This window comes from Channa argus, chromosome 7 (genome assembly GCF_033026475.1).
Source record: "Channa argus isolate prfri chromosome 7, Channa argus male v1.0, whole genome shotgun sequence".
NCBI lineage: Eukaryota > Metazoa > Chordata > Actinopteri > Anabantiformes > Channidae > Channa > Channa argus.
In genome coordinates, this window is record NC_090203.1 from 16,319,473 (window position 1) to 16,346,222 (window position 26,750).

The following is a 26,750-nucleotide window of genomic DNA, read 5'->3' on the forward strand; positions in this document are numbered from 1 at the left end:
CAGTGCTCATTATCCATAGCCGTGATGCTGATTCTGTGTGGGTGTGTTTCCAGTTTGAGTCATCTGAAACACTAAAGAGAGACAGTTATTTTCTGTTGTCTTACTACTTTTTTTAAGAGTTTTACCTTTAAAGCTTCACCACTGACCTTCCTTTGCTTCTCTGTCTCTGTTGTCTTGCTTTCATTCTTCTTTCCTTCTCTACACAGGCTGGACAAAAAGACAAGTGTGTGTGTGTGTGTGTGTGTGCGTGTGTGCGTGCGTGCGTGCATGCGTGTGTGTGCCGTCTTGATCGAGTGCTGTGATTGAGTGCCAAGCTGGCAGCACAGGATGGTGAATAGGGGGCCCCTTTCACACAAAGAGAGCATGGGATACACACAAACACATATACACACGCAAAACTCACAGTCAGTGCCAGACTGCAGGCCACCAACTGCACACCTGGCATGCGGCTATTATGTCACCAGTGTGTATCTGTGTCTATGTCTGTTCATATGTATGTGTGTCTATGTGGGTTTGTGTGTGTCTCTGATTGTGTAAGTCCAGCAGACACCATCTGCTCCGTCCTCTGTGAACTTGGGTCCATACTTCTTTTCCAGTATTTTACAGTACTCTAAATCCTGCAAGCCCAACATTTTATAATAATCTATTATTTTCGGCGCATTGTTGTATACTTTATACCTATTGCTGCTAAATGTACATAATATATTTGGCTATATGTAGTTTTGCTGCTGTTATTACTGGTGTAACGAACATCTGGACTTTGGTGCTGCTATTGCAGACTTTCTTTACTACACTATTCCTGCATATAATTTAGCCTGACACTAAATTAATTACTCAATAATTCCAATACTTTATTTCTAAGTAACAGAGCCAAAAAGTTGAATTTGTTTTAAAGTTACTTTGGGGCCAATTTCAGCTTTTATCTAACATTAAACATCTTTCTTTCCCTTTCTCACTTCTCTTTCCTACCATGACATATTTCTCTTGCTCCTTTGCCCTGTGTTCCATCAGCTTTTTCTTTCCTTTTCTCTCACAGTTCCACATTCAGTCAATAGGTGGCACTAAGACACTTAGATTAAGACTCATTAAGCTCAAGAGCATGTGGCCGGCTTCGTAGCCTTGTTATTGTCTGTTTTACACACTCACATTCTCCTACAGTTGCATACACAAACACACACACCAGGAGTCGACTTGGGCCTGTTAAAATGTTTAACTGCTGCAAGTTCTCTGACTCACATGCAGCTTTTAGTTCCTTCTCCCAAAACGCCACTGTGTGCGCGTGTGTGTGTGTGTGTGTGTGTGTGTGTGTGTGTGTGTGTGTGTGTGTGTGTGTGTGTGTGTGTGTGTGTGTTTCTGTTGCCCAAGCCCTTAAACACACCGTTCCTCTGCTGTTTACATACCAACTTCCTCAGTGTTGGTCCGTGCAAGTTGCAAAAGGTTAAAAATAAATGACACCCTCGTTGTTATTAGAAACTCATAAATATTAGCATTGGCTGCCTATTCAAAAACTGTTCTGTAATTATTTTGTGGATCTCCATTTCCGTTGATTCATGGATTATTTTTATGCCCCAGGTAAGTTAAAAAATGCTAGTAAAAACACATTTTCAGATTTATTATTAATAATATCATGCATATAAAGAGTCAGATTATGTTTGACTCAGTTAAGAGTTTTATACCCAAATCTGTTTACCTTCTAAGAAGCCATTGTTTTCTCTATATCATATTTTTTTTTACCTCAACTATTTCCCTCCTCATTTTATCTCTTTCGCCCTTTCATCTTTCGTCTCTGCCTCTTTCCATGTCATAATTCAAAATTTGGTACTCTTTATCTCTGTCTCAGAATGGGGATATTAAAGTCTTTCACTAAATCTAGCTCTTTACACTGGGCCCTATTTGAGTTTTTTTTAATAGATATTTTTCTCTTTTTTTTTTTCAGTTTAACTGAAACTTAACTGTTGTGAAAAACCGATCCTTCCTTTGTCCCCCCCAGATGTATTATGTTTATGCCTTTCACAAGGAAACCTTTACATCCTGGTTCACAACCAGTCACTAACAGACTAAATGTCTACAAGGTTGTTTCCAGAAGCCCCATGAGTCATGTTAGACACACACACACACACAAACACACACCCCCAGCAGCATAAAGGGGGAAAAAAAAGCTACAAGTGGCTCAAGTCCTCAAGTTTGTGGCTGCTTTGAAGTCTAGACTTGGAGCTTGTGAGACTGGAGAACGAGAGATTAATTGGGTTGTTTAATCTACGCAGTTCCTTGTTTAAGCCCTTTCAGCTTTTTGGCAGTGCCACAAACCAAAACCCTTTTTAGATACCTGCAGGGATTAAAGTTTCTGCCATGTGGCATATTTCAGTCATGTGGATTTCCGAGTAGTAAGACTGCTTTAGATGAGTGAAAGGTAGATGATAAAAAGCAGTTGGATAGTAAGTGGCATTCAGTACTACAGTGTAATGAGTTTTTGAGTGTGTTTGACAGTGTGTTTGTAATAACAATAAATATAGTGCGTCTATAAAGGGCTGTTTTCTTGGCAGATAGGTTCAATTGCACACTTTTCAGACAGGTAGAAGCCTGCCTGTTTGAGGGCATGTAGTCCGTCCATCCATCCATCCATGCATCCATACATCCATCGTGGAACCAATTCAGATTCAATCTCCTGACAATTTAAGCACTGTCAGAATGGTCTAATAGGAATTCATGTGTTTATTTTTCATGCGTGACTTCTGCGTGCAAGCGCAAAAGTGCCTGCCATCATCAGTCAGTGTCTCACAGTCCAGTAAAAATCAACATTGAGGAGAACAGCAGGGCCTGGGGTGAACGGAGCTATGAAGGATCTTGGTATTTGTTGGACATTTATAGAGAAGCTGCTTTTCAAGTCAAACTGGAAGTAGTAAGATAGTAAGATCCAGCAGTTTTTGAGGACGCTGCACGATTGGAAATGCCAAGCAAATAACTTTGTTGTAGCTGATGTTTTAGCTATGTGGCTAACATTTCAACTAAATGTCTGCAAACTTCACACAGGAAGGAGATTAAAGATGCTAATGTCTAACTAGTCAAGCTTGAAGTAGATTTAGTCACATAAACTACTTGGAAGTATTTTGTTTATTGCTTTACAGGCTTCCTTGTCAAATTTTGTGTTGAATAAACGTATGCATTTACTCTGAAGTTATAAAGTCACTGTGAACATTTGCCAGACACCATATTAAAAGTGTTTATTATCATATGTGCATTTGGTTCATTTGGTCTGACATGTAGAAACACAGTGAATCCATTTTTCTTTGTTCTCAATTTCCTAAGGTACTGGCCTTCTATCTTCTGCACCACACACAGTCTCATACACACACATTACATGTACACCTATGTAACACACACATCACAATTAATTGGTTATTTTACCTGTAATTAACTTGAACCTTACATCAGTGTTGTGATCAACACAACTCATTACCAGTAAAAGAGAGAGCTCAAAAGAGGGAGGCTAATGAAAGCCCGAGGAGCGAGACTCAAAAGTGCCAGAAAGAGAATGAGAAGAAAACAGCAGTTGTACATGGTTACGTCCCAATGTGCGCCCATATCTTTTTTTCAATTTTAGTAATTTTAATGAACAAGCTTTTGCCTTTTGTTTTGTATGAGGATCGCTGCTTGAGATGGGTTGAAGAAAGACAAACATGCGAAGATGTAACATATATTAAGATCATTTGGTCCAACTTATCTAAAACATTATTCAACTGTCCCACTTTTTCTCAGGTGTTTGTGTGTTTTCCTGTCTCAATCCATCACACTCTATCACTTCACTTCCACTTCACTGTCCATAAACGTTCTATCCTTTTAGGTCTTTGCCTCTGCTTTCCTCACTTTCACCTTTCACTCTTTGTGTCATTATTGCTTCTCCTTCATTGATATACTCTTATTTTTAATCACTTCTATCGTGCTCATATTCACATCTTTGCATTTCGATTCAAATCCATGTACATGTATTTCTAACTAAATGGCTTTTTGTCTTTATCAGTCTAATTTTTCATCTTTCACTAACATTTTCTCATGTGATTTCTCTATTTCTTGAAATCTCAGTGTCTGTGTATAATTGCTCTGGACTTTTATCAATTTCCACCTCTATAAATTTCCTACCTTTTCCTTTTTATTTTGACCGGCTACCATGATGCTAATGGAAACAATAGCAAGTAGCAAAACCTTTTCTTTTTTTTTTATATTATTCCTTCAGTAGAAGGCCTCTTTCACTGGTTTGTTGAACATTGGGTTAATCTGATGTTCATGGTTAATATAGCCCTTTGAAAATTAATTTTCAAGAGGATAGTGTAAGAAGTGTTTCCTCTGAAAATTTCACCGATATAAGTTTTTAAACCACCTTTTCTCAATGTTATGTTTGCAGCCTTATACTACAATAGTTTAAATAATTCTTTTCCCTGGTTAATATACACTCCATACCCCATAATTTCAAAGTGAAATCAGAATTTTAGAATTTTCTCTGCAAATTTATTTATTAAAAATATTTATTTGTTTAAAAAAAATAAAAAAAATATCACATGTACTTTAGTAGTATGTACTGTATATTAATGAGAAAAGTGAATGAGGCGCCAACTTAACATAATTTAAAAAATTGAAGAGGGTCTGAAAACTTTCTGAATCCACTGTAATTACCAACAACCCAGGAGGAAGTAGTACAGCTCCTACATATTAGCTTTAAGAAACCATAAACGACCAGTGGGATTCAAATGTGAAGATGTTTTCATTTAGAAACACTTGGAACATGGACTGAGATACACAAATATATTTATTATGTTGTACTGTTCAATAGGGTGGGCGATATGGGGGGGAAAAACTAATCTGCTCCATATATTGTAGTGGTGAGACAAATTCGATGTGTTTCCGTCCCATGTTGTTCCACGTTTCTGACAAACACTTATTTTTCAACGGGCTAACACCAAGACTAGTCTTTTGACTCAATATCGTGCAGTCTTTTTCTCTTTATGTTACCAATCATCTGGCCTTTTAAAAGAAATAAAGCTGTGTACTACCACAGTCTTTGTGTTTTTTTTCTGTTTGTCTTACTGTAACCTTCATATGGACTGGATTGCTGTGAAGAAAGGCAGGGTTTCTGTTAAGGACTTGTTCGACAGATCTGGACCACTTGGGAATTTCTTTCACACTTTAGAGAAAATTCAAATTTTTTAAGAGCGTGTTTATGAATGCTCCAAATTCTCTCAAATTGCTTGTATTAGTCAGCTAAGAACAAATATCTTCATACAACTGATTCTTTCACGAGACCCACTGTGACTTTGTTTTACACTAACATCATTGCATATATAACTACAAAAAGTCACACGTCCTCTTGAGTAAAACCTGCTGCTCTCTATTGTGTTTGTGTGTATGTTCTTGTATATTTGTCCCCCCACGGTATATATTTTGGTATCATCAGGGGGTCTCTTCACACCCCCTGCAGGAAGCAGTTCTCACATAGTAGACCACTCGTGGCCATAGCCACAAGCTCCTGGTGTTGTATGACATGAAAGGTCTTCAGGGGGACAACTGATGCACACACACAGAAACACTTGCTCAGAGAAATGTGTTATAAATGTTAGAAACTACTGAAAATGTCCTCCAGTAAACGTTCCCTCATCTTCCCTCTCAAACAGTCTCTGTGCTTCAGGTTGTAGATGGCATTGCCCTCTGACAGACATGCTTTGTCTAAAAATAATAATGCTCCATCACATGCATAACTAGATAACTATAATACTCTTTGAAATAATGTACTTAATGTGTTTGTGCGTAAATGAATTTTCTTTAGTTAGAAAAGGATCTGTTTTGAAAGGGAATCTAACTACATTGAAAAATAGCAAATCTTTTCTTGTAGATGCCTTCAAAAGCAATTCAAGGTTTTCATTTGCTTTATGTATTATTTTATCACAGAAAAGCCTCGGTTATATCAATATTGCAACATTACAGTAAAAAGACAAGCCAGCAGTACAGTCATCATAAATATCATTCATCCATTAATAAAGTGCTTTTGCAGTAGACTATGGTATGAAGTGTTAAAGACAAAAGACAATTTAATTGGATTTATCCTGTTTTATAAATCTTATAATCTACAGCAGTTTAGAAGTGAATATAGCTCAAAGTCTTATGTTGTATTCATTCATCTGCTCTCAAATATCATACTGTGTTTCAAACTGTGTAGTACTGTAGTTCCAACATTTATTGTTAGAGGCTGTTTAGTAAGACCTTGAATATCTGAATCTTTTAATAAACTAATAAGCATAGCACAATAAGCATAATGAGGCCATGACTACTCACTGTTTGTATTTTGTCTGCAGTGTTACCAGACAGCATGTTCATGCACAATATGCAAATTAAGTAAGTGGGTTTAGAGCTGACACTGTCAACTAACTAGACAGGTTTAAGGTTACTACACTTCACTACCACCTGGATGAAGCGTTTATTTAAGTTAGAAAGTAAAACTCTAGGATTTTATCAGTTGTTTGAACATTCAATACTAACATGAGCACTTTAATCCACAGCACATAACTCCTTTGTTGCCTTCAATTTTTCCTCCCATGCTTGTAAACATGTTTCATACCTTGGTTACTGTAAACTGCTCTGACCAGTGTCCACCACCACAATGTTGATATATTGTTAAATTCAGTCTAAATTCGACTATAGGAATTGAAAGCCACTTTAATATGATTCTATATTGATGGGACAGATCACTGATAAACCACAACAGAGAAATACGTAGGGGAAAAATATAGACTTAACAGAGAGAGGGAAAAACTGCCTGGCAAAAAGCAGAATCTTACTGTGTGCTGTGACGTGCATATACTCCTGCGAATGTCCTTTCACTGTGGGTAGATGTCTGCACATGTTGAGACATGTCTTTACATGCATCTCTCTACTCCTTGCTGCCTGTCACTATGGCTTTCATAGCTTCTGTACCTCAGGCAGTTTTTTCGCCCCACATCTTATAATATTGGGACAAATATTGACCAATCACTTGTGCTTTTCTTCAAAGGAAAAATTCTTCACTGGAACGATGCAGTGTTATCCCTTTTTAGCAGTTTTTTTATTGATCCTGACTAATAAAACATGAATAATTTTATATAGTCATTTAGATTGTAAATAGTCTGCTTGTGTAGTGCTTTTATCCAAAGCGCTTCACACTGTTGCTTCTCCTTCACCCATTCATATACACACTCGCACACTGGTGACAGCAGCTGTCATGCAAGGTTCTCACTTGCCTCACCCCGAGCAACTTGGATCTCAGTTTCTTGCTCAAGGACATTTCGATACGTAGCCAGATAGTGACCGGGACTCAAACAAATAACCCTGTGGTTCTTGAACAATTCTGTCCAAGCCCTTGCCCCCTGACAAATGTTACCAACAAAGTTCATTGAAGTAAGATTAGGTCAGTTTTTGTCCACAGTGATTGTGAAGTGCAGTATCTCTTGGCAATTTTACTGTGTGTTTGCATATTTTGCTTTGTCCATGTCTGTCTATCCTAACACATTTCTCTCTAGACACACTGAATGTCACTCCAGGTCTTCAGTTGAAGAAGCCATTGAGTGTTTCTGCCTGACCGGACAGCCCATCACCACATCTGTCACTCTACAGAAAACCCTATGCCTAATTCCCTCTGACCCCCACTGCATGTTTGTGTGTATGTGTGCAAGTGTATGTGTTGGGGGACCAAGTCTACTTTTCTGTAAATCCCCTTGATGGTAGCTAGAATTGTGTTTGTGCATTACTTTAATCTTTACTGTCATGTGAAATCCATCTCAAAACACACCTTCATGTACTTACTGCACTTGCGCTCTGCTACATATCACTTACTAAAGCTGTTTGTTAATCAGTGCACATTTCTCTACCCTTCACAGCCACCTCAGGCCACAAGTCTGTGCAAGGATGATAGTGTGTTCATGCTATCTAAAAGTGACAAACTGTACTTTTGTTTTTAAATTACTGCACGCATGTGTATGCTTACAGCTGTGATAAATCAACCTGTGCCAAAAGCAGCGTTTTCTTAAAGCTCTGCACATCTCTCTTGTATTTAACTCATTTTTACTCTTCCTTCTCCTCCTGCCCTCATGGTAAAGCACTGTATTTTATATCTGGCCCTCTGTTTTCTTTGTATCTGGGTAATTTGTGACAGCACAAGGTTTATAAAACAGTTGCATTATTTGTATATTCATGAATATTAATGGTATACTGACATTAATGATGATATAATACTCATAAATAATTGAGCTGTACTACAAATATTTACTACTGAAAATTAGACCATTTAGATTGACAAAGAGTATTATAGCGTTAATTACCTAAACACAATTGGCTAGATTATGTGTGTGTCAACATCAAGGGACCTCATTTTTTACCAGTAAAACTTACTGGTATTTTTTTCTGTAAAAGCACAGACAAAGTTCCACTTTTGGTTTTTGCTCATATATTTACATATTGTCCTGCCAAGCTGTTGGGTGACTTATAACATATGAAAAGTGCCTTTTTATGCGCTTGCTTGAGATGACCAGTTCTGATTTAAAAGATACTACTCAGTCTCATGCAGTCATGCAGTTTTATGTGTTAATGTGGTGTTGCTGTGTTGAGCGTTAGAAAAGTAGAAGTAGTTAGTGAGAAGGAAAATGAGTGGATTGGGATCAGCAGCCCTGCATATGGCCTATCTGTTCCTCAGCTTGTTAACTAAGTAAACAAACCACAGCCATTAGTCTATAAAGATTTAACGCAGAAAAAACACAATATGGTTGCAAAAAATACTAATATTTTTCATATTAGAACCATGTTTACAAATTCCCTTTTAACTAAATTAACAGATACATGATACATTTACACATTACCAAATGCATTTATAAAGTAAACGCAAAATATAATATAGGCGCTAACATAATTACCACACACAGGGCGTGTTTTAAGTCCTTCCGTCCCTGCTTGACAGTGACTAATTCAGTAGATACACACGCGCACTGGCTGAATAACGAACACAAACACGATGCCTTCTGGTGGGTCATGAATATATTAGCATAAATACTGACCAGACATGTTATTATTTATCAAATTAGAGTGCCTGCACGAGCCCACAGCCAAGCACATAGGCGCATGTAAAGAAATTAGGTCAATAGCATTGAATTAGAATGAATTATATCTTATTATGTCTAATTAATAGAATTGTTTCTGTGCACAAGTGGATGTTTGTCTCCACTGCTTTGACTTCTTTAAAAGAAGATATTAACTACTACCACCTCAGTAGCATCTTAATAGAAACCCATTCTCATCTTATTGTGGATGTGTTGACACATTGTACTTTATGTACAGCTTTTTTAAGGACTCTGGCATTCAACTTCAAAGGGATGTGTCAAGGACTTGATTTAGACTTCAGGTTAGAATTAGATTTAGGTGTGGGTAAATTTTTCACTACCTTGCATCTTATGGTGTCTCTAAACTGTGGGACCTGGCCCCCACAGCCTCCTTTGACTCTTTTTCTATCCCACTTTTTGTCTCAGCCTCACTGCCATGTGATCCATGCAAGCTCCAGCCATTCATCCTTTCCTCTGTTTTATGTCCTGCTTTTTATGCCATACAGTTCAAGTTTGTTATTTCAATTGTCTGACATTGTGGCAAATCTCGAGACCGTATGTAAAATCTCTGATTGATAGATCAGGGACTACTTCATGTGGTGATGCAGTTAACAGTAACGTACTAAAAGACTTTCTTTTTTCTTTTTTTTTAGTCTGAAACATTTCAGTTAGTGCTGAAAATATTTGATTATTCAGTTGACTGACAGGTGACAATTTTGATAATTACGGCAGCTTGTAATTCACCGATCAAATAAAAATGCCACATTTGTGAATGACAGCCTTTTAAATGATAATGATTTTGCTTGATATTCTCTTTCAATCATTGTCTTTCGACCACATTAACATACAATTTATCAACAGATAAATATGACCTATTGAGACAGCTGCATCTTTTACTTCCCTCTCTTGTTTAATTGCATTCATTGCTTGTTAAGTGACACTAATGAGACAGTTTCCTAATGAGAGCCGATAACAAGGCTTGTTGATTGCTAACAAAAACAAGAATAAGATTAGTCCCATCCCATCCCAAAAATCCTTCATTGTAAAGGGTTGTCTCACATTTATTATCTAATGTGTATTAGCCCTTATCTATCCCACTGGATTATTTTGTCTTCTCTTTTTGGAACATTCTTCTCCAATAGCTATGCACAGGCAAATAAGGATGTTTCAACTGCCTTGGAAAAGTTGTCTCATTCTGTTGTAATAGCCCTGTTGTAATAATACAGTTACCTCCTGCGCATAGATTCTAATTTAAAAAACCTAAATCTTAGTTTGGTAAATCAGCACATATACAATTTATAGACCTTGATGTTTTGTTCAGAATGGCAGCCGCTGAATTATACTGTATCTCAGCATGCTCTGACCAAGTTCAATGAATGCACCTGTAAGAACACTTGAGCCACACGATTTCCCATGGAAAGGAGTTACTGAATGAAAATTAATGTTTTACTACCACCTTATACATATCCTTGTATAATTTAATTATATTTGTCACTAATGATGCCCCTTTACTGTATATTGAGCACAAAATGTTTTCTCTTTGAAAATAAAAACTCACCAAAAAGGTAAATTTTTCTTAGACTCTCATAGACACATGCAAACACACCATATACAGTGCATTTGGAAAGTATTCAGACCCCCTTCACTTTTTCCACTTTAGTTTTATAATACAATAATTCAAATTCATTGTTTTTGGTTTTTTTTATTTTTTTCATTAATCTACACTCAGTAGGCCATAATGACAAAGCAAAAACAGATTTTTATAAATGTTTGAAATGCATTACAAATCAAAAACTGAAATATTACATGTACAAAAGTAGTACAATATATGAGAACAAATGAATTTAAACAACTATAGTATCAGGCTGCAACATGTAAAGTAACAAAAAGTGAAGGGGATCTGAAAACCTTCCAATTGCACTGTATATTTACACAAACACTCGGAGTGTGTCTGCATTAAAATCTTATATGCTAGTGTGTGTATTTGGTTAATTCATGATGATAATGCTACCTGCCAAGACGCCCATGCACCACATCAATACTTGTTGCTCTAAATTAAGCAGCTTAATTACTACAATTAAACTCTGTGTGGTGTATGAGTTACACTGTGTAAAAGTGAAGAATGTGTATGCTGGGGTTTAAAGGAGGGTTTGTGTGTATATGTTTCTTAATGTGTGTGTGTGTGTGTGTGTGTGTGTGTGTGTGTGTGTGTGTATGTGGAAGAGAGAGACAGAGAGAAAATACTTACTGCTACAGAAACATTTTTATAATCTTCAAAAACAAAATTTCATTTTGTATATAACTTTTTATGTCATCCAGGGGTGGGTTATATTCCCAGAATAAAGATTGTTCCAATATAAATTACTTTAGAGTTAAACTAATATGACTAAACCAGTGGACGGTAATTGTTTAAAACATATCCAAATCCTTTTAGTGTCACTTTATAACGAACATCAGATAGTCTAAACACTGGCAGAAAAGTAGCACAGTGTTGGAAATATGTATCAAAAGATTTAAATAAAATAGTAACACGTTAATTTAAAACAATATTCTATACAGATGCACTTAATTTGAAAATTTATACTAACCTTCAGCTGTTTGCAATGAACTAATTGAACAAGAACAGTGTATGTAGCGTAACGCAACTAGTGTTAAAAGTGGTGCCACCAAGGCCAGCACAAAATGCAGCTTTTAATAATTAATGCAGTTTCAAAATGATTCAGCCCCTTCATGACAAGTCTCTTCAGTACACATGGCTGGATCATTGGGCGAGAGACGGGGCACAGCCTGGACATGTCTCCAGTCTATCTTAGGGCCAACATACACAGACAGACAATCATTCACATTCAGTTTCACGCTTACCGGCAATTTAGAGCCACCAGTTGACCAACGGTGAGTGTGGAAAAGAGGTGAAGAGGCGAGTGCAGGCAGGTTGGAACGGGTGGAGAAAAGTGTCAGGTGTGTTGTGTGATAAAAGAGTATCAGCGAGAATGAAAGGAAAGGTGTTCAAGACGGTGGTGAGACCAGCAATGTTGTTCGGCTTAGAGACAGTGGCACTGAAGAAAAGACAGGAGGCAGAGCTGGAGGTAGCAGAGCTTAAGATGTTGAGGTTCTCTTTGGGAGTGACGAGGATGGACAGGATCAGGAATGAGTACATCAGAGGGACAGCTCATGTTAGATGTTTTGGAGATAAAGTCAGAGAGGCCAGATTGAGGTGGTTTGGACATGTTCAGAGGAGAAACTGTGAATATATCGGTAGAAGGATGCTGAGGTTGGAGCTGCCAGGCAGGAGGTCTAGAGGAAGACCAAAGAGGAGATTTATGGATGTAGTGAGGGAGGACATGAAGTTAGTTTGTGTGAGTGAAGAGGATGCAGAGGATAGAGTTAGATGGAGGCACATGATTCGCTGTGGCGACCCCTGAAAGGGAGCAGCCGAAAGGAAAAGAAGAAGAAGAAGTTGACCTAACATGCATGTATTTTGACTGTGGGAGGAATTTGGAGGCACCCGGAGGAAACCCACATAAGCAAGGGGGAAAACATGCAAAGTCTACAGAGAAAAGCCACAACCCTGGACTTTCTATCTGCAAGGTGGCAGCGCTAACAACTCCATCACTGTGTTGCCATGTTGCCACTGTCTTTTTTCACTTCAACTTTTTTCACTTCAACCAGTTGGGTGAACCCTGGTTCATCCAGGGTTCAAGTTGGGTGACTGTGACGGCCACTGTAGAATCTTCTAGTAATTTTTCTGCAACCCATGCTTGGTGGATTTTGAGGTATGCTTGGGATCATTGTCTTGTTGGAATGTCCAATGATGCCCAAGTTTTGTATTTATGACAGACAGAATGATGTTGTCTTCTAGGTTGTCCTGGTACTCGAAATAACCCATCATGATTTCCACTGCAGTTTTTGAGGGTTTCTTTTCAGTGTATGTTTCATTTTTCTTCCTCTAGACATATTGCTGATCCATAGGCATGAAAGGTTTGGCTTTTATTGTTTTATTGTGATTTTGGCATGGAAACCTTCGCTGTTTAGTATTTGCCTTACTGTGCAAACAGAAACCTCTGTGCCTGGTCCCACCAAGTCTTAATGCAGGTCTTTTGCAGTCACTTGAGGGTTTTTCTTTGCCTGCCTCTTCAGGCACTTGTTTGCAGCCCCTGACTTCTTCTGCCACATCCAAGTAGTGTGGCCGCAGTTCTGTTAACCTTAAACTTGCAATCTATGCTACCAATAATGTCTGTAGGAAGATTGCCTTTGCTATTTTTTGTATACATTCCCTTGTTTGTGAAAGACATTGATTTCTTCTCTTAACGTTTTTGACATTTCCATTGACTGCATTCCTTAGCCATAATTCTAACATGCAATCAAATGTGACTGGGGAATGGGTGGAGGTGTTGGGGTGTGGATGTGTTTTCTTCATAGGATGAAGCAATGAAACTCTTCTTCAAAAGGATTCTGTTTAAATTATTTTTTTATAAAGGACAGGAGAGTAATTATGTCATATTGGAACATTAAACAATGCATATGTTACAATCTTCTAGTAAGTCATTCAAGCATTTTAACTCAAAGAATGTCCACATAATCCATCATTCAAATACCAAATTTGCAAATTAGTTCACAGGGGGAATTAAAAAAGAAACACAACTCACAAATGGAAATAGTTATGCAGTGAGGGAAAAAAAAAAAATATATATATATATATATATATATATATATATATATAATATTGCATTTTAAGTCCAAACATAGCTGTGGACAATAAAAAATGCTTTTATTGGTTGGTGCATTTTCCTAAGAACAATGGGATAAAATTAAATTAAACAGACATATACTCTCTATACTCTATATATGCACATCGATTATTATATGGTATTACAATCGTGTTTCCAAAGTTGGGATGCTGTGTAAAAAATAGATTTTTAATCAAATTTAAGTTTAGTTTTTATTTACGTATCACATAGTGTCATAATTGCTTTGGAAAGAGGGAAGCATGACTGGATCTGAGTCAAATTACGTAGCCTTGTGTTGTCTCGGTTGGACAGGACAGTTATTAGCCCGTGTTTTGCATAAAGATGCTGGATCTTGGATTAGCTTATTCGTCTGTGCCCTATTCTTTCACTGTTGTCTAAAAAGTGAAACACATCCAAAGAACTCACTGCTCCACTGAGTGACACATTTCTTTATTCCAAACCTCAAAAAATGTCCTAATACCAAGTGGAGTGTGAGCTTTGGCTGATGTGCTTTTAATTGATGACACCAAATTTTTCTAAACAAATTTATAACGCTAATATTTGTCACACACATAGCAAACAAGTATTTGGCAGTGATGATTGTTTCATTTGTCAGGCATGCTGATTATGTTTTTTTTGGACCAAGACAATCACAGTTTTAACATACACATAGCGATTTCCTTTGGTAAATGCAGTCCTTATTCTGCTCTATAGTCTCACCCCTGGGGGCTCCAACCCCTGCTTTTTCATTGTTCTCCCACTTAAAGTTCTGTCTGCACTGCTGTGTCTGAGTTGAAGGAATGTTAATAGCTTTTCGGAAAATCAAACTACATCACAAAGTGACATGGAACAGAATGTTTTTGAGGTAATAAAACAGGTCACACACATGCCAAAGCAATATAATCATATGCAATTTCTAATAACATTATTATATTACAGTCTTTAAATCTATTATAATCTGTGGCCTTATCTAATTTGTAACAGTTAGACTAATGTTGACAAATCGGGCACCCATGGTACACACAGCACCTCATAGCAAAGAGAGAAAGATGAGAATAGCAAGCAACAGCGTTGACGTTCATACAGGTGGTAATACAATGGAAAATGCAGCCGAACGCTAATGCAGACAAAGCAAAGAAAAAAAGTTTTGATTTTATTTAATTGATGGTTAAATTTAAATCAAAGTTTGATGAACGCAATCCACAACTCTCCATTCACTGTTGCTGCACACTCTGACACGAATTGCGAATTCAGCTCATTCTGACTGGTTGATAAAAAACACATGTACTGTATCTCGTGCACCTGTTTAAAATTTAAATTACTTATACATTTATAAACTTACAAGTTTGTCTCTGTCTGTCTGCAAATACCCCTGTTTTCATGATTTTTTTTTTCTAGTAACCTTGACATTTCTGATACATACTGTAGAAACCTTTCAAACCTGAAACCCTGTCTCTGTTGTGCTCATACCAAAACCAGAGGAAGCAGATGTGCAGTTTGTATGAGATTGAATAGAGAAGGGAGAGCTAGCTAACATTTCCTGATGAAATGGGCACCATTTGACTCTGTGGCCAACAATAACACCTAATACCAAAGAGACCCAGAAGCAGGCTAAAGGGGCTTGATGTATGACTGTGGCCTTGAGTAAGTACCTGACACTTTTCCAAAGCTTGGCCTGTTCAAAACATAATTAACACAGGGGTCACGAGAGCTATTTAAAAGTAGACAATACACTCACTTTCTAGCTTGGCAGCATTTTGTGAGTGGAATCAAAAGAATGTTGTTTTGGAAGAAACCAATTTATCTCCTGCGCCAGTTTAATGCCGGCCTGGCCTTGTATGAAGATGTCACTTGGCCAACATTGTAATAGGTCAGAGCTGTGACGTAGAACATGATGCTGCTGGCGTGGTGGGTGGCAGAATAAATCCACTCCAGGGATGCGGTTGTTGCATACAAGAGTAAGACCTTAGCAGAGGGGGTGTTGTAATTGAGTCCAAACAAGCTGACATTAGCTGTCCTGGGAAATTGCTGTCACCACCTTATTTAGACTAGACAAACTGGAAAATGTGACAGATTATAGGGAAAAATGCTCCTTCAATTGAAACATGGTGTTAATGAGCAGCCTATTCATTACCAATCAATGGTAGGTGATGATAACATGTCTGCATAGAGCTCGTTTTTCAGGTCCTCTAGTGAAGGTCTCCAGTAGGCAAACATAGACTGACACCTTTTGTGTCTGTTAAGGGGAACATTCCTAAAACATAGACATCTTAAGTAAAATAAATTTGAGTTAACAAATGAAAGGAGAACTTAATGAATTGGATTTTATTAAGTATTAATGCCTTTGATACAATTGCATACTGAAATGAATAAACATGTCCTGAATGTATGATAACGTGATGTTAGGGATGTTTATGACGGTGTTTATTAAATTATTTGTGCAGCTTAATGCCAGTGCTAATGAGCTTTGAAAACATCATAAATGCCCTAGTCATTTTCCCTGACCATAACTGTCGCAACTCAATGCCCCTTAACCCCTTCTCTAACAGTAACAAAGTGATTTCTGACTATTACCCTAAAACTTGCTTTAACCCTTAAACAGCACACACACACACACTGTCTAATTAGCCAAACATCATCTTTACTCTAAATGACCACATGCATCCTTCTGTCTGCCTCTGCAAACCTAATGATACTGATGGTTCTGTGCATGCATAGTACAGATTGTGCTCCTGCAACTGTGGATGTGTCTGTACGACATGATATGTCTTAAACCATGGATTAAGCAGATACTCAACCATTTCCAGATCTGCAACCAATCGACAGTTAATTCATTAAGCTCTAGCTGTGAGCATTGTCTAATTTATCATGAAGCGAGTAGATTGTCCCCTCTTGCTCTCTGTGACCTTCACTATGGAATGCATGTTTATAAGATGGGTATTTTTTAACTTGTCAGTGTCTCCTGAGGTGGGCTGTAACACACCTCGGTGTATTTAGGCTATTACAAAAAGAGACTAATAAAAAAAACTGGAGAGAAGCTGCCGTGTTGGTGTGGGAGCTTTTAAGCTTGATTTTAGCAGTGTGGTAAAATTGCTGTCACTACAAAGTATCCCAAATTTGTAAATGCATGGTACATAATATAATAATGCTATTATAGTATATTTATTAAGTATTCTAGTAATAGTTGAAATATGTGTTTATTGACATTTAAACCTGATGGTTTTTTTTCTTTTTTTTTAGATAAAATTGTATTTGTGTAAAAAAAATAAGTCTTTGACATAGAATAGATTTTTGATTGTATATGAGTTTACTATGACTGCACCCTAAAGCCAAGAAACCCTATCATCCTACATCAAACCTACCTTAGGTTTCTTAGCATGGATATCGGAGCTGTTTGGAGACTGCCCAAAATTAGAAGTGACACGTGATATGATACTGTCTTTTGAAATTATTACAATTGTTCAAGATAGAATAGAGCTTTGGCTTAGGCACTGTAAATGGGACCAATATTGTTTTGTTTTTTTAAACAACCTAATAAAACACAAAAGACTAAGTATGCCACAGATTTAAAGTACATGTAAATGTTACAATTAATTTGACCATCGGGATCAGATAGCGTCCTCTACCTACCTTAGATGATGTTATTTTAAATCCAATTAATGAACTGTAAATTCAAACACTCCCCTAAGTATAACAGTAGGCATAAACACAGTAAAGAATGCCCCGTTGGGTATTGAGGTATGAATATAATTGTTGGGGTTGCATAATAAAACATATTTAATCTAATGGAAGATGTTTATGAGACAGGTAAACTCAGTAGCACCCATATTTAAGCCAAGTAATGTGATATGATGGAACTTGGATTTGTAAATCACTAATTATAATATCTTATCAAAGCAGTTTACAACAGCCTGGATCTGCTGGAGTCTCATGCAGAGTTCGATCCTACCATCAGTGGAGCCTGTGTTACAATGTTTTGAGCTAACCCTCCTTGCATTTAATTTTCCGCAGCTTGTTATGATTACTGTGTATGACATACTGGTGTTTCCTGCTCACATTGTCTCCCCAGTTACATTTCCATCCTGACATACTAACATACTACATTTGCTGCTAAGAGAAACATTACATGCATGTGTGTACATTAGGCAGTATGCTATTAAAAAAATAAAACCTAAAATGAGCAGCAACACTGTTATATCATTTGACACATAGTGTGCAGAAAAAAAACAAATGAAACGTTAATGAAGTTAATTTATCTTATTTGTTCATTTTTGTGTGCATTTTGTTTTTTTGTTTTTTTAGAGGGAGTGTGTGAAGTCTGGTTGACCAGTGAAGACACAGGAGCTTATGGTAGAGACATAGGGACAGACCTGCCCACATTGCTGTGGAGATTGGTGGAGGAGATTCCTAAGGGAGCCATGCTGAGGCTGGGTATGACCAACCCACCGTATATCCTTGAACATCTGGAGGTAGGCACTGTACTGTATGCTGTCACACGGACATGAAGCACTTAAGAAGCATCAAACCTCACTGATAAATAAAACTAAAATACTTGGCCACTACAGGGTTTCTTTTCTACTGATCTCTACAGTCTCTTTTGCCATCTCTTTCTGTGAATGAATAATATTGCTTTGTTTTAGTTTAATATACTGCATGCCCTTCTATTTTGCTTACCAAGCAGTTTATCTGCAGAACTCATACTCAATTCATTAGGACAGTTCATTTTCTTCTTTCCCTAATGAGTCAATTAAGGACCATTGTGTGCTCTTTAGCTAATTTTATCAGTCATTATTTCTTCCCTACTGGAACAATGGACATTGTTATTCATTCTCTTTCTGTGTCTTTGCATGTCTGCCTCTTCCTGTCAGACATACATTTTCATCATCTAAATCGCTCATTTCTGCCATCATCTTTTTGTTGGTCTATTTAGATTTTTTTAAGTCAACTGGTGTTCAATTGTAGAAGCCACATTCTGTTTGTACTCTTAGGCAAAAGATCAGGAGGCCCAACAGAAATGAACATGGTTCAGTTTTTTGGTCTGTCTGGTCTGGAACAGTTTCATTGCTCTTAAAACACTGCAGGACAGCATGATACAATTAGTAATAAGGTTTTCTTGTTGCACTTACAATGCACCACATGTCACTGCTCTGTAACTAGAGTAATTATATAATTGGTTGTGCATATGTTTACCAGAGATGTAAATGTTTCCTTTAATTAAAAAATATAAATATATTTATAATTTCTTTAATCTACTGAGGACAAAATTGTCAAATTAATGAATAAAATAACGTATGAAGGGTAATATTAAAAAACAACTATTATTTTTCATTTCACGATGTGTCAAACCAACCACTGTAGGATTAGTTGCTGTCCATTATCAGGTTCATACAAATGCAGCAGTGGTTAACCTGTCTGTCCTTTTTATCCTTTTACAGTACTTTATATTCTCTCTACATAAAATGAACGTACAGAAGTGGTCATTAAAAGTTTCGTCGTTTTTCTGTGCGGCATATCCACGGTACCCTATTGGTGGCTTTCCGTCAAGAATGCAGTGTGTTTTATAAAATCCAACATACAGTCCTTCTTTGAGCCCCCAAGCCTCACAAAGTTGCTTCCGCGTCCCCTCTCTGAAGTTATACTGTACTATAGCCTACTACTGTCTGTGGAAGTGTTTCTGAATTGTCTGACAATACTTTTTATCATACTGTATCTCGTAAATAATTATAGAAGATTACAAAGGGCTCATTATTCAAAGATCTACTGAATATTTTTAACACAGCAACGCGAGTCAATAAAATAGCAGCTAATTGTGTGTTGCAATTATTAATTTAAGTTCTTTATAAACATTAATATGTGTTTTTTAATCAGATATATCACCAATGCTGATAATGTCCTGGACATGTCCTGCGCTTTCACACCCAAGACACGAGTTCCAATCCAATATAACAATGAGTATAAGCTGAGCATCGCCTATAGACGATATACTGTAATCACATTGGCATGACAAAAAAGACGCACATCTGATTCAGGAGGGACTAACTCACACAGCAGAGACCCACACCTTAAATGGCTACATCTGTGGCGTTAAAGTTACTCTGAATCTTAATATAATTGTTTTATGCATGCACATTACCAGTATGCATGAAAATATGTCATACTTTTGAATATCATCAGAAAAAGTACATATACAAAGTCAGACAAAGTAATTCTATGTGGTTGAGTACATAACTTTAGTGCAGAATGACTTATTTGGGACAGTGACCACAACGTAAATCTCTTACATACACTAAATCAATGAAACACGGGTTGAGTTGTTTTTCTCTGAGAATTCTTTGCAGGGGCTAAAGCTCTAGTACCTATTTATCACAATAAAGGACGCTGTTACAAGAAAAGATTGGACAGATGACATATTTCCAGAAGGTTTCTGGTTTATTTGTCAGCATTTATTTTAAACCATATATTACTGTAGTTTTCACTTGCACTTTGCATTGACAAGTCTCATCCCTGAGGAAATTAATTTGGAATTATAGAGGAGAAAAAAGAGAAAGGGGGGACATAGAGAAGACGTAGGGTGATCGTAACCTAGAAAAGTAAAAATTAAACAAAACTTCACAACAGATATACTTTTGAGTCACACAATCCAGGAAGATTGGAGATCATAGATGGATAAAATGAGGGCAGAAATGAAAAAAGAAATGGGGATGAAGGCCCGGGGATAGAGACGAGGGGTAAAAAGGAGTGAGAAAAGTGCTGTGGGAAGCAGCAATAAGAGGTTGTAATTAACCAGGGGTTAATGGAGGTGGCTAATTGTCCCCCACATGTATAGGTAGGCTTTCTGCTTGGCTACATTACAATTAAAAAACCACCCTCCTAATGATAGGGAATAACAATTAACTGATAATTAGAAATATACTAGGACGACACACTAGCTTGGATTTGTGTGTGTATGTTAAGAATCATTTCATATGCTACCAGCTTTTATTTTAAACGTCCATGCATTTACTTGAATTGTATCTTTTTTACTTTAATTCCTCAGACAATTAACCTACATAAAGAAAGACAAGATTGCTCTTCTTTAACTTTTCCTTTCTTTTGTTGCTCCTGTCCCCCGTTTACCTCCTTTTCTCTCCCTGCCAGCCACTATCGACATCTTCCTAACTAATCCTCTCTATTTCTACTTTTCTCTCTTGTCCTTCTCATGAATGTATCAACAATGATTGCGTAAAAGAACAAAAGATGAAAAAAGCAGCTAAATCACGTATGTAAAGGCGCAGACAACGTGGAATATTCTAGAGTCTAGAGGGAAATGAAGGCAAAATAACTATTAAACAACACTTTCAGGTGAAACTGTAGTTTCTGTAGATCTGCCTCAGTTGTGATCTCTTCGGTTATCGATACCGGTCGTAAATATTAAAGATGTTTTAAAGAATTGTTGTGAGAAGGACTGACAGCGACTGGGTCTTAAGATTAAAGACTAGAATCTTTAGACAGCCCACACTTAACGATTGCTCACTGTCAGCGAAGACTTTGCCGGACTGGCACTGACCAGGACCAACTAGGTCCGGCCAGTCGTCACACCTGAATCACATTCCTAATCGACCGTACAGCCGTTAAGTGTGTGCCAGCTTTTAGTTTTTGTACTTTAAGTGTCTTACTCATTTCTTTTTTCTTTATTGTAAACCTTGATTTTCTACTTTCGTAAACTTTTTCAGCTTCTCTGCCTTTAAACTTTATTTTTTTTCTCCTCTTAATTACTTTAACTTCACCTCTTCTATCTTTTATCTAGTTGTTCTAATGATAGTGGTAATCACAGAAATTTGAAGTGTGATGATGATGAAGACCACATCTCCAAAGTAGATTTATCCTTCATGTTAAGTAAAGGCCAAATTATATCCTGCTGTCTTTTCTTTGAAGAGCACCAGCGCTTATATAACAGCGTCATACAGAATGGTTGTGATTAAAGCTGAAAAGGCCAAGTAACCTCTCCACGTCCCCCTAAAAGATTGTGCTCTCTCACACACTCAGTCAGATCAGCGCCTTTTCTCTGTCTCCTGCTGTCATACAAGAACACACAATTGCTTCCTATGTGCAGCCTGTTTTTCCTGACAGATGTAGACAGCCCCACAGCACCATTTGCTGATTGGAGCAGTTAACGGCCCGATGGCCTCTCATGGGCCACTTGTCTCTGACATTTTAGTTGATTGCATCGTGCCTTCATGGGTTCCTTTTGCAGTAGTCACACGTAAAAATATCTTTACCAGTGCTACTTCTTTGTTCTTGTCCCACATTTCTTTTCTGTATGTTTTTTCCTTTTGAGCTAAGCATTTTCTATCCGTCTGTTAATCCACCGGTCAATAAATTGCTAAGTAGCTATCAAAATGCGACAGTATGGATTATATTAAGTGTGTGTGAGTGTCAACCTGTGTGTGTGTGTGATTGAATTTAGCATGCAAGCAGAATCAGTAAATGAGGTGTGAAAGTAGCCCCTTCGTACATATCAATCAGTCAGGCTGAGATGAATGAAATGGCAGTTGCCCATTAAACCTGCTCCTCAGAGATACATCAGATATGCCATTCACACTCTCTCCATAGATAGCTCTCTGAAACAGTAGCATGACAAAAATGAACCTGGAAGAAAAGAGTGATTTCACATGGTCATAGTGAAAATAGGATCTGAGAAATTCAGATGTTAAGGAAATAAATCATCCCCTTCGGAAGCATTTACCTTTATTTTTTTTTAACAATATTTAACCGTAGCTGGTATAAGTTTGCTTTTTTGAGCATCATCAGCAAAATAAGGCTCTTTCTTGTAAAAGTAAAAACTGAATTTTTACAAAGTAATCTCAATGAATTAAAAATGTAAAAGTTAGAAGATTCAAAATGTCTTATCCAAAACATCACTGATGCACCCAATCGTACATGTTTGCCACTGTACATTAAAAGGAACAAAAAGGGAAAAAAACACAGCACTATGAATGGAATGAACAGAGAACCAACATGAAAACATCATCCTGACAATGAAGTGTAGTGGAGCAAGTAATGATTTGAGGCTGCTTTGCTGCCTCTGGACCTGGATCTTGACAATGATGCTAAACATCAAAGTAATTCTACTACAGAATCAGTTGAGAGAGACAGATGCACCTTTTGGAGTAAAAATTGCAAACAGTGCCATTATTTTTTCTTGTGACTATGTTCTTCTTTACAAAAGAATCCTGATATAGAACCATGCTGGGATCCTGCACAAACTATAGTAAAGATTCATGATAGTAACTCCTGACTCAATGCATTGAATTATGTCTTCAGAATTTCTGCACTGAATTGAGTTACAAAAGAATTAAATTTGGCCTGCCGCATTTTAAACTGGCCATTTCAGCAACGATTTTTAGTCGTGTGCGTTTTGCTGTGGTTTAGTTCCTTTAATTGTACAGGTCGAACATAATGAAGGAAGCTATAATGGTAGCGATGAAACTGAATTATCTACAGTTTGTTTAGAAAATCCACATCTACAGTAAGTCTGTTTCATGGGTTTTGGTTTAGATAAGCTTATGGACAACTTGTCTCACTCATTTATTACGAGGAAACAAACTGTTTATTGGTGTCATTTTTTCAACAGAGAGATGATACACAGCACAATAAAGTGAGATGCTTAAATGCTAGATGTGTGCTGAATTTCCCTTTTACTGTGTAGCACATGTGTGCTATGTGAGGTGCTGCAGGTTCAGTTTACCCTTCAGGGAAAATCAAGTGCAGCCTGAAGTGTTTGAAATGTTTAATACCATTGGGAGCTCAGTTTCTCTATCTGGTGCTGACTACAGTTCCCACCAACTGTGTGTGCCAGAGCACACACATGGGGACCTGACTTATTATCCTGGGAACAGCTTGTAGAATCATTTTCTCTACAGACTCCCTTGGGGGATCGCTGTTAATACTTGTGTGGGTTTCTGTGCACTGTATGTTTATGGGTCTGTGTGGATACTGTCAGTACAGTACTCAATTTGGTTATTTTAGTGATGCACACACAAAATACACTTAGAATAGATGTAACCTACAGTTCTTCTGTCTCATATATCTTATTTGTTTCAGTAACAAGGAAGCTTCAAAGTTGTTACTCTGTTTTCAAGCTTCCTGTCTTCACCGAAAGTGTGACGCGTTTCGTACATTGACATCGTTTGCTTTCACCGCATTAAAATTTCGCAAACGTTTGACTGGTTTTCCAGTGTAAAAGATAATATGAAGGGCTGCCACAGCTGTGAGAACATGAAGACTTACAACCGCTGACAAACATCCACTGTTGTTTACACAGAGACACTAAGTACACCAGGATCAGCTGCTCAGCAGGATGATTAACTTGGTGTTACAACAGTCATGATGATGAGAATGTGTTTGCAGTTGTTTTAAAAGTGTTATTAACACCATGAAATGATAAGTTGATGATCATAATGTTTCAAAATGTTTTTGTTGTTGTTTATAGTTTATGCACAAAACAAAGTCTTTTTTAACATGGGCTTATTATTGTTAAAGAAACGAATTAAGCAAAGGTATAATATGGATAAATATATATTATGATTGATTTGTAAACCGTCTTTTACCCCAGCAAATCAAAATTCACTTGGATTATTGATCATTTGTTTTAACTTGAAATTAAATATCATACCAAAGTTATGAACAATTATCTCTATTATTGGATGGATATTCATCCATTAAGCTTTAGTGCTTATATTTTTTTTGTCACAGTAACATTGACCTAATGTTGATGTGAACTAATCCTGGCCAACTTTTGTCAAAGGCGTTGACATATTTAAGGTTTAACGTAACGAACCGAAAGTTTGAAGACCAAAATTGGTAGTAAGAAAAACTCACAAAGGGGCAAATCACACAAAGTCAGTTGCTAGAATATAGTGTGGCAGGAAGGCAGGAAGGGTGTTTGTTTTCCCCAGATTTCTGTTGGAATTCTTATAGCGTGACTTCACCTATTTTCAGCTTGCTCTTTATGGCTTTATTTTAGGGTGTCAATGTACATTAATGCTTTTAACTTCTCTCTGACTTATATAATAAAATATTTCTTAGCTTCCAGCTGAGTTTTTCCATCATTGGGATTTCAGATGATGTCATCTGGGGAGCTTTGGAAAAGCAGATTGACCATGATTACAAACCCCATAGTGTGAGCAACAACATGATGTAATCTGAACAGAAGGTTCCTCTAAGTGATGTCATCTGGAGGCATTTTTCAGCTAGAAGTAGAGAGATATTTTGGTATAGGAAAGTCAAATGGAAGTTTAATGGCATGAACTACATTTACTAGCCAAACTGAAATCAAAAGGAACAAGTTCAAAATCAGTGCAGGCGTCTTTTAACTGCTCTAAAGCCACAGACAGTGCATACCACTGCACCACTAGCCAGTCAGTGCCACAGTTATGAAACCAAACCAAGCCTATTTTTCCTGGTCTTTCTTTATTTATCCATATTATGTTCATTTTGATCAGATTTTAGGGAGTTAATATCAGATCTTTATACCAAGCCATTTAAGATTGATCCTTTCTGCTTTGTATGTCCATCTGAGGTGAACAACCACAGATAAGTGTCTGATTGTTTAGGTGACATACATTGCCCTCGTAGGGAGGAATCTGTTGGTCATATGCAGTTAAACAAATCTAAACCTGAGATTTATATTAATAATAAATAAAGTTATGACATGATAAATGGCTTTTCTGAATTAAAAGTCCTAACCTTATAGATGAATCCCCAGTTTTCTTCAGGAGTGTACTCTTCAGATTAGTGTACCATCTGTTGAGAACCTTTTCACCCACGCAACATACAGTGATTTATTGTACGCAAAAACATACACAATTTTTGGGCTAGAACTTGAACATTGGAAAGCTGTAATTGTACATAAATCTAATGTGATTTGAAAAATATAGTGGAGTAAACCCCCACTGGATTTCATCACTAAATTCAAGGTCAAAAGTATGTACAAAAAAAGCGCTAATCAAACTTTTGTATTTCCGACCCAAGTTTTTCTATTTATTCTGCTGTTGTTTACTCTCTCTGCTTTTCTTCTCCTTTAGTGTACCCTCAATCACCTGTGAGGTATGCTGCTTGCATATACAGTGAAACAGAGCTGACAACCACAGAGCTCATGTACAGTGAATAAAAATAAAACCAGATGTACAATAAATGCAGTGCAAGCAGTTTATCTCTTTGTCTAGATTAGAGTTTGGTCGCATCAGCATCATCTTGATTATGCCACAGACTGTTGGTCATTGGGAGAAGGCTTGCACCCTTTGGTAGAAGACTTGCAAATATATTGCTGCCTCTTTCATCATACACTTCTAAACTTTGCAGTTCTGGGGAAGTGATTGTGTATTATTTGCCCACTGTTGCAAAGCATCTCTTATTTATGGCAGCAGTCTTTGTGGATCAGATTACACATCCCTATATATTATTGTATATTTCTAATACATTTGCACATTATTTAAGTAAATAGCTTTTTAATGTTTTCACCATGTCATTTAAAATTAAGTTGAAAACAGAATGAAGTTTGCAAAGTGAATGGTCCTCACTACTTGCTGAAGCCGCTGCAAATTATATCGCAAAAACACACTGAGCAGTACTCTTTTACACATTTTCTCCTACATAGTTTATTTTTTGTCAGTTATCTGTCCTGTATTTACTGGATATGGTTCCTAGTTTTTCTCACTTCACTGTATTGCAGTTCTGTAGCTGGCGAGCCTAAAGGCTTTAGACCAGAATTTTAAATTGTTTTTTGCGAACCATCTACACTGAGAATGGTAGAGCATAATTACCATGGGAGTACGTTGTAAGAGCTTAGAAATAACACATGGGGCTTAATCCATCAATCTACCATTCACTCACCTTTGAAAATGTTTTAAAGAACACATAAATGTACCATACT

The 26,750-nt window shown here is 37.1% G+C and overlaps 1 protein-coding gene across 2 annotated transcripts in view; it reads left to right on the plus strand.

Moving 5' to 3' along the window:
- Positions 1–26,750, plus strand: part of cdkal1 (CDK5 regulatory subunit associated protein 1-like 1) — a 196,009-nt gene that overhangs the window by 91,373 nt on the left and 77,886 nt on the right. For both annotated transcript variants that reach the window (XM_067510364.1, XM_067510365.1), the window contains exon 9: positions 18,140–18,306. In XM_067510364.1, the coding sequence (XP_067366465.1) occupies positions 18,140–18,306 (167 nt within the window). The remainder of the gene's footprint in view (positions 1–18,139; positions 18,307–26,750) is intronic.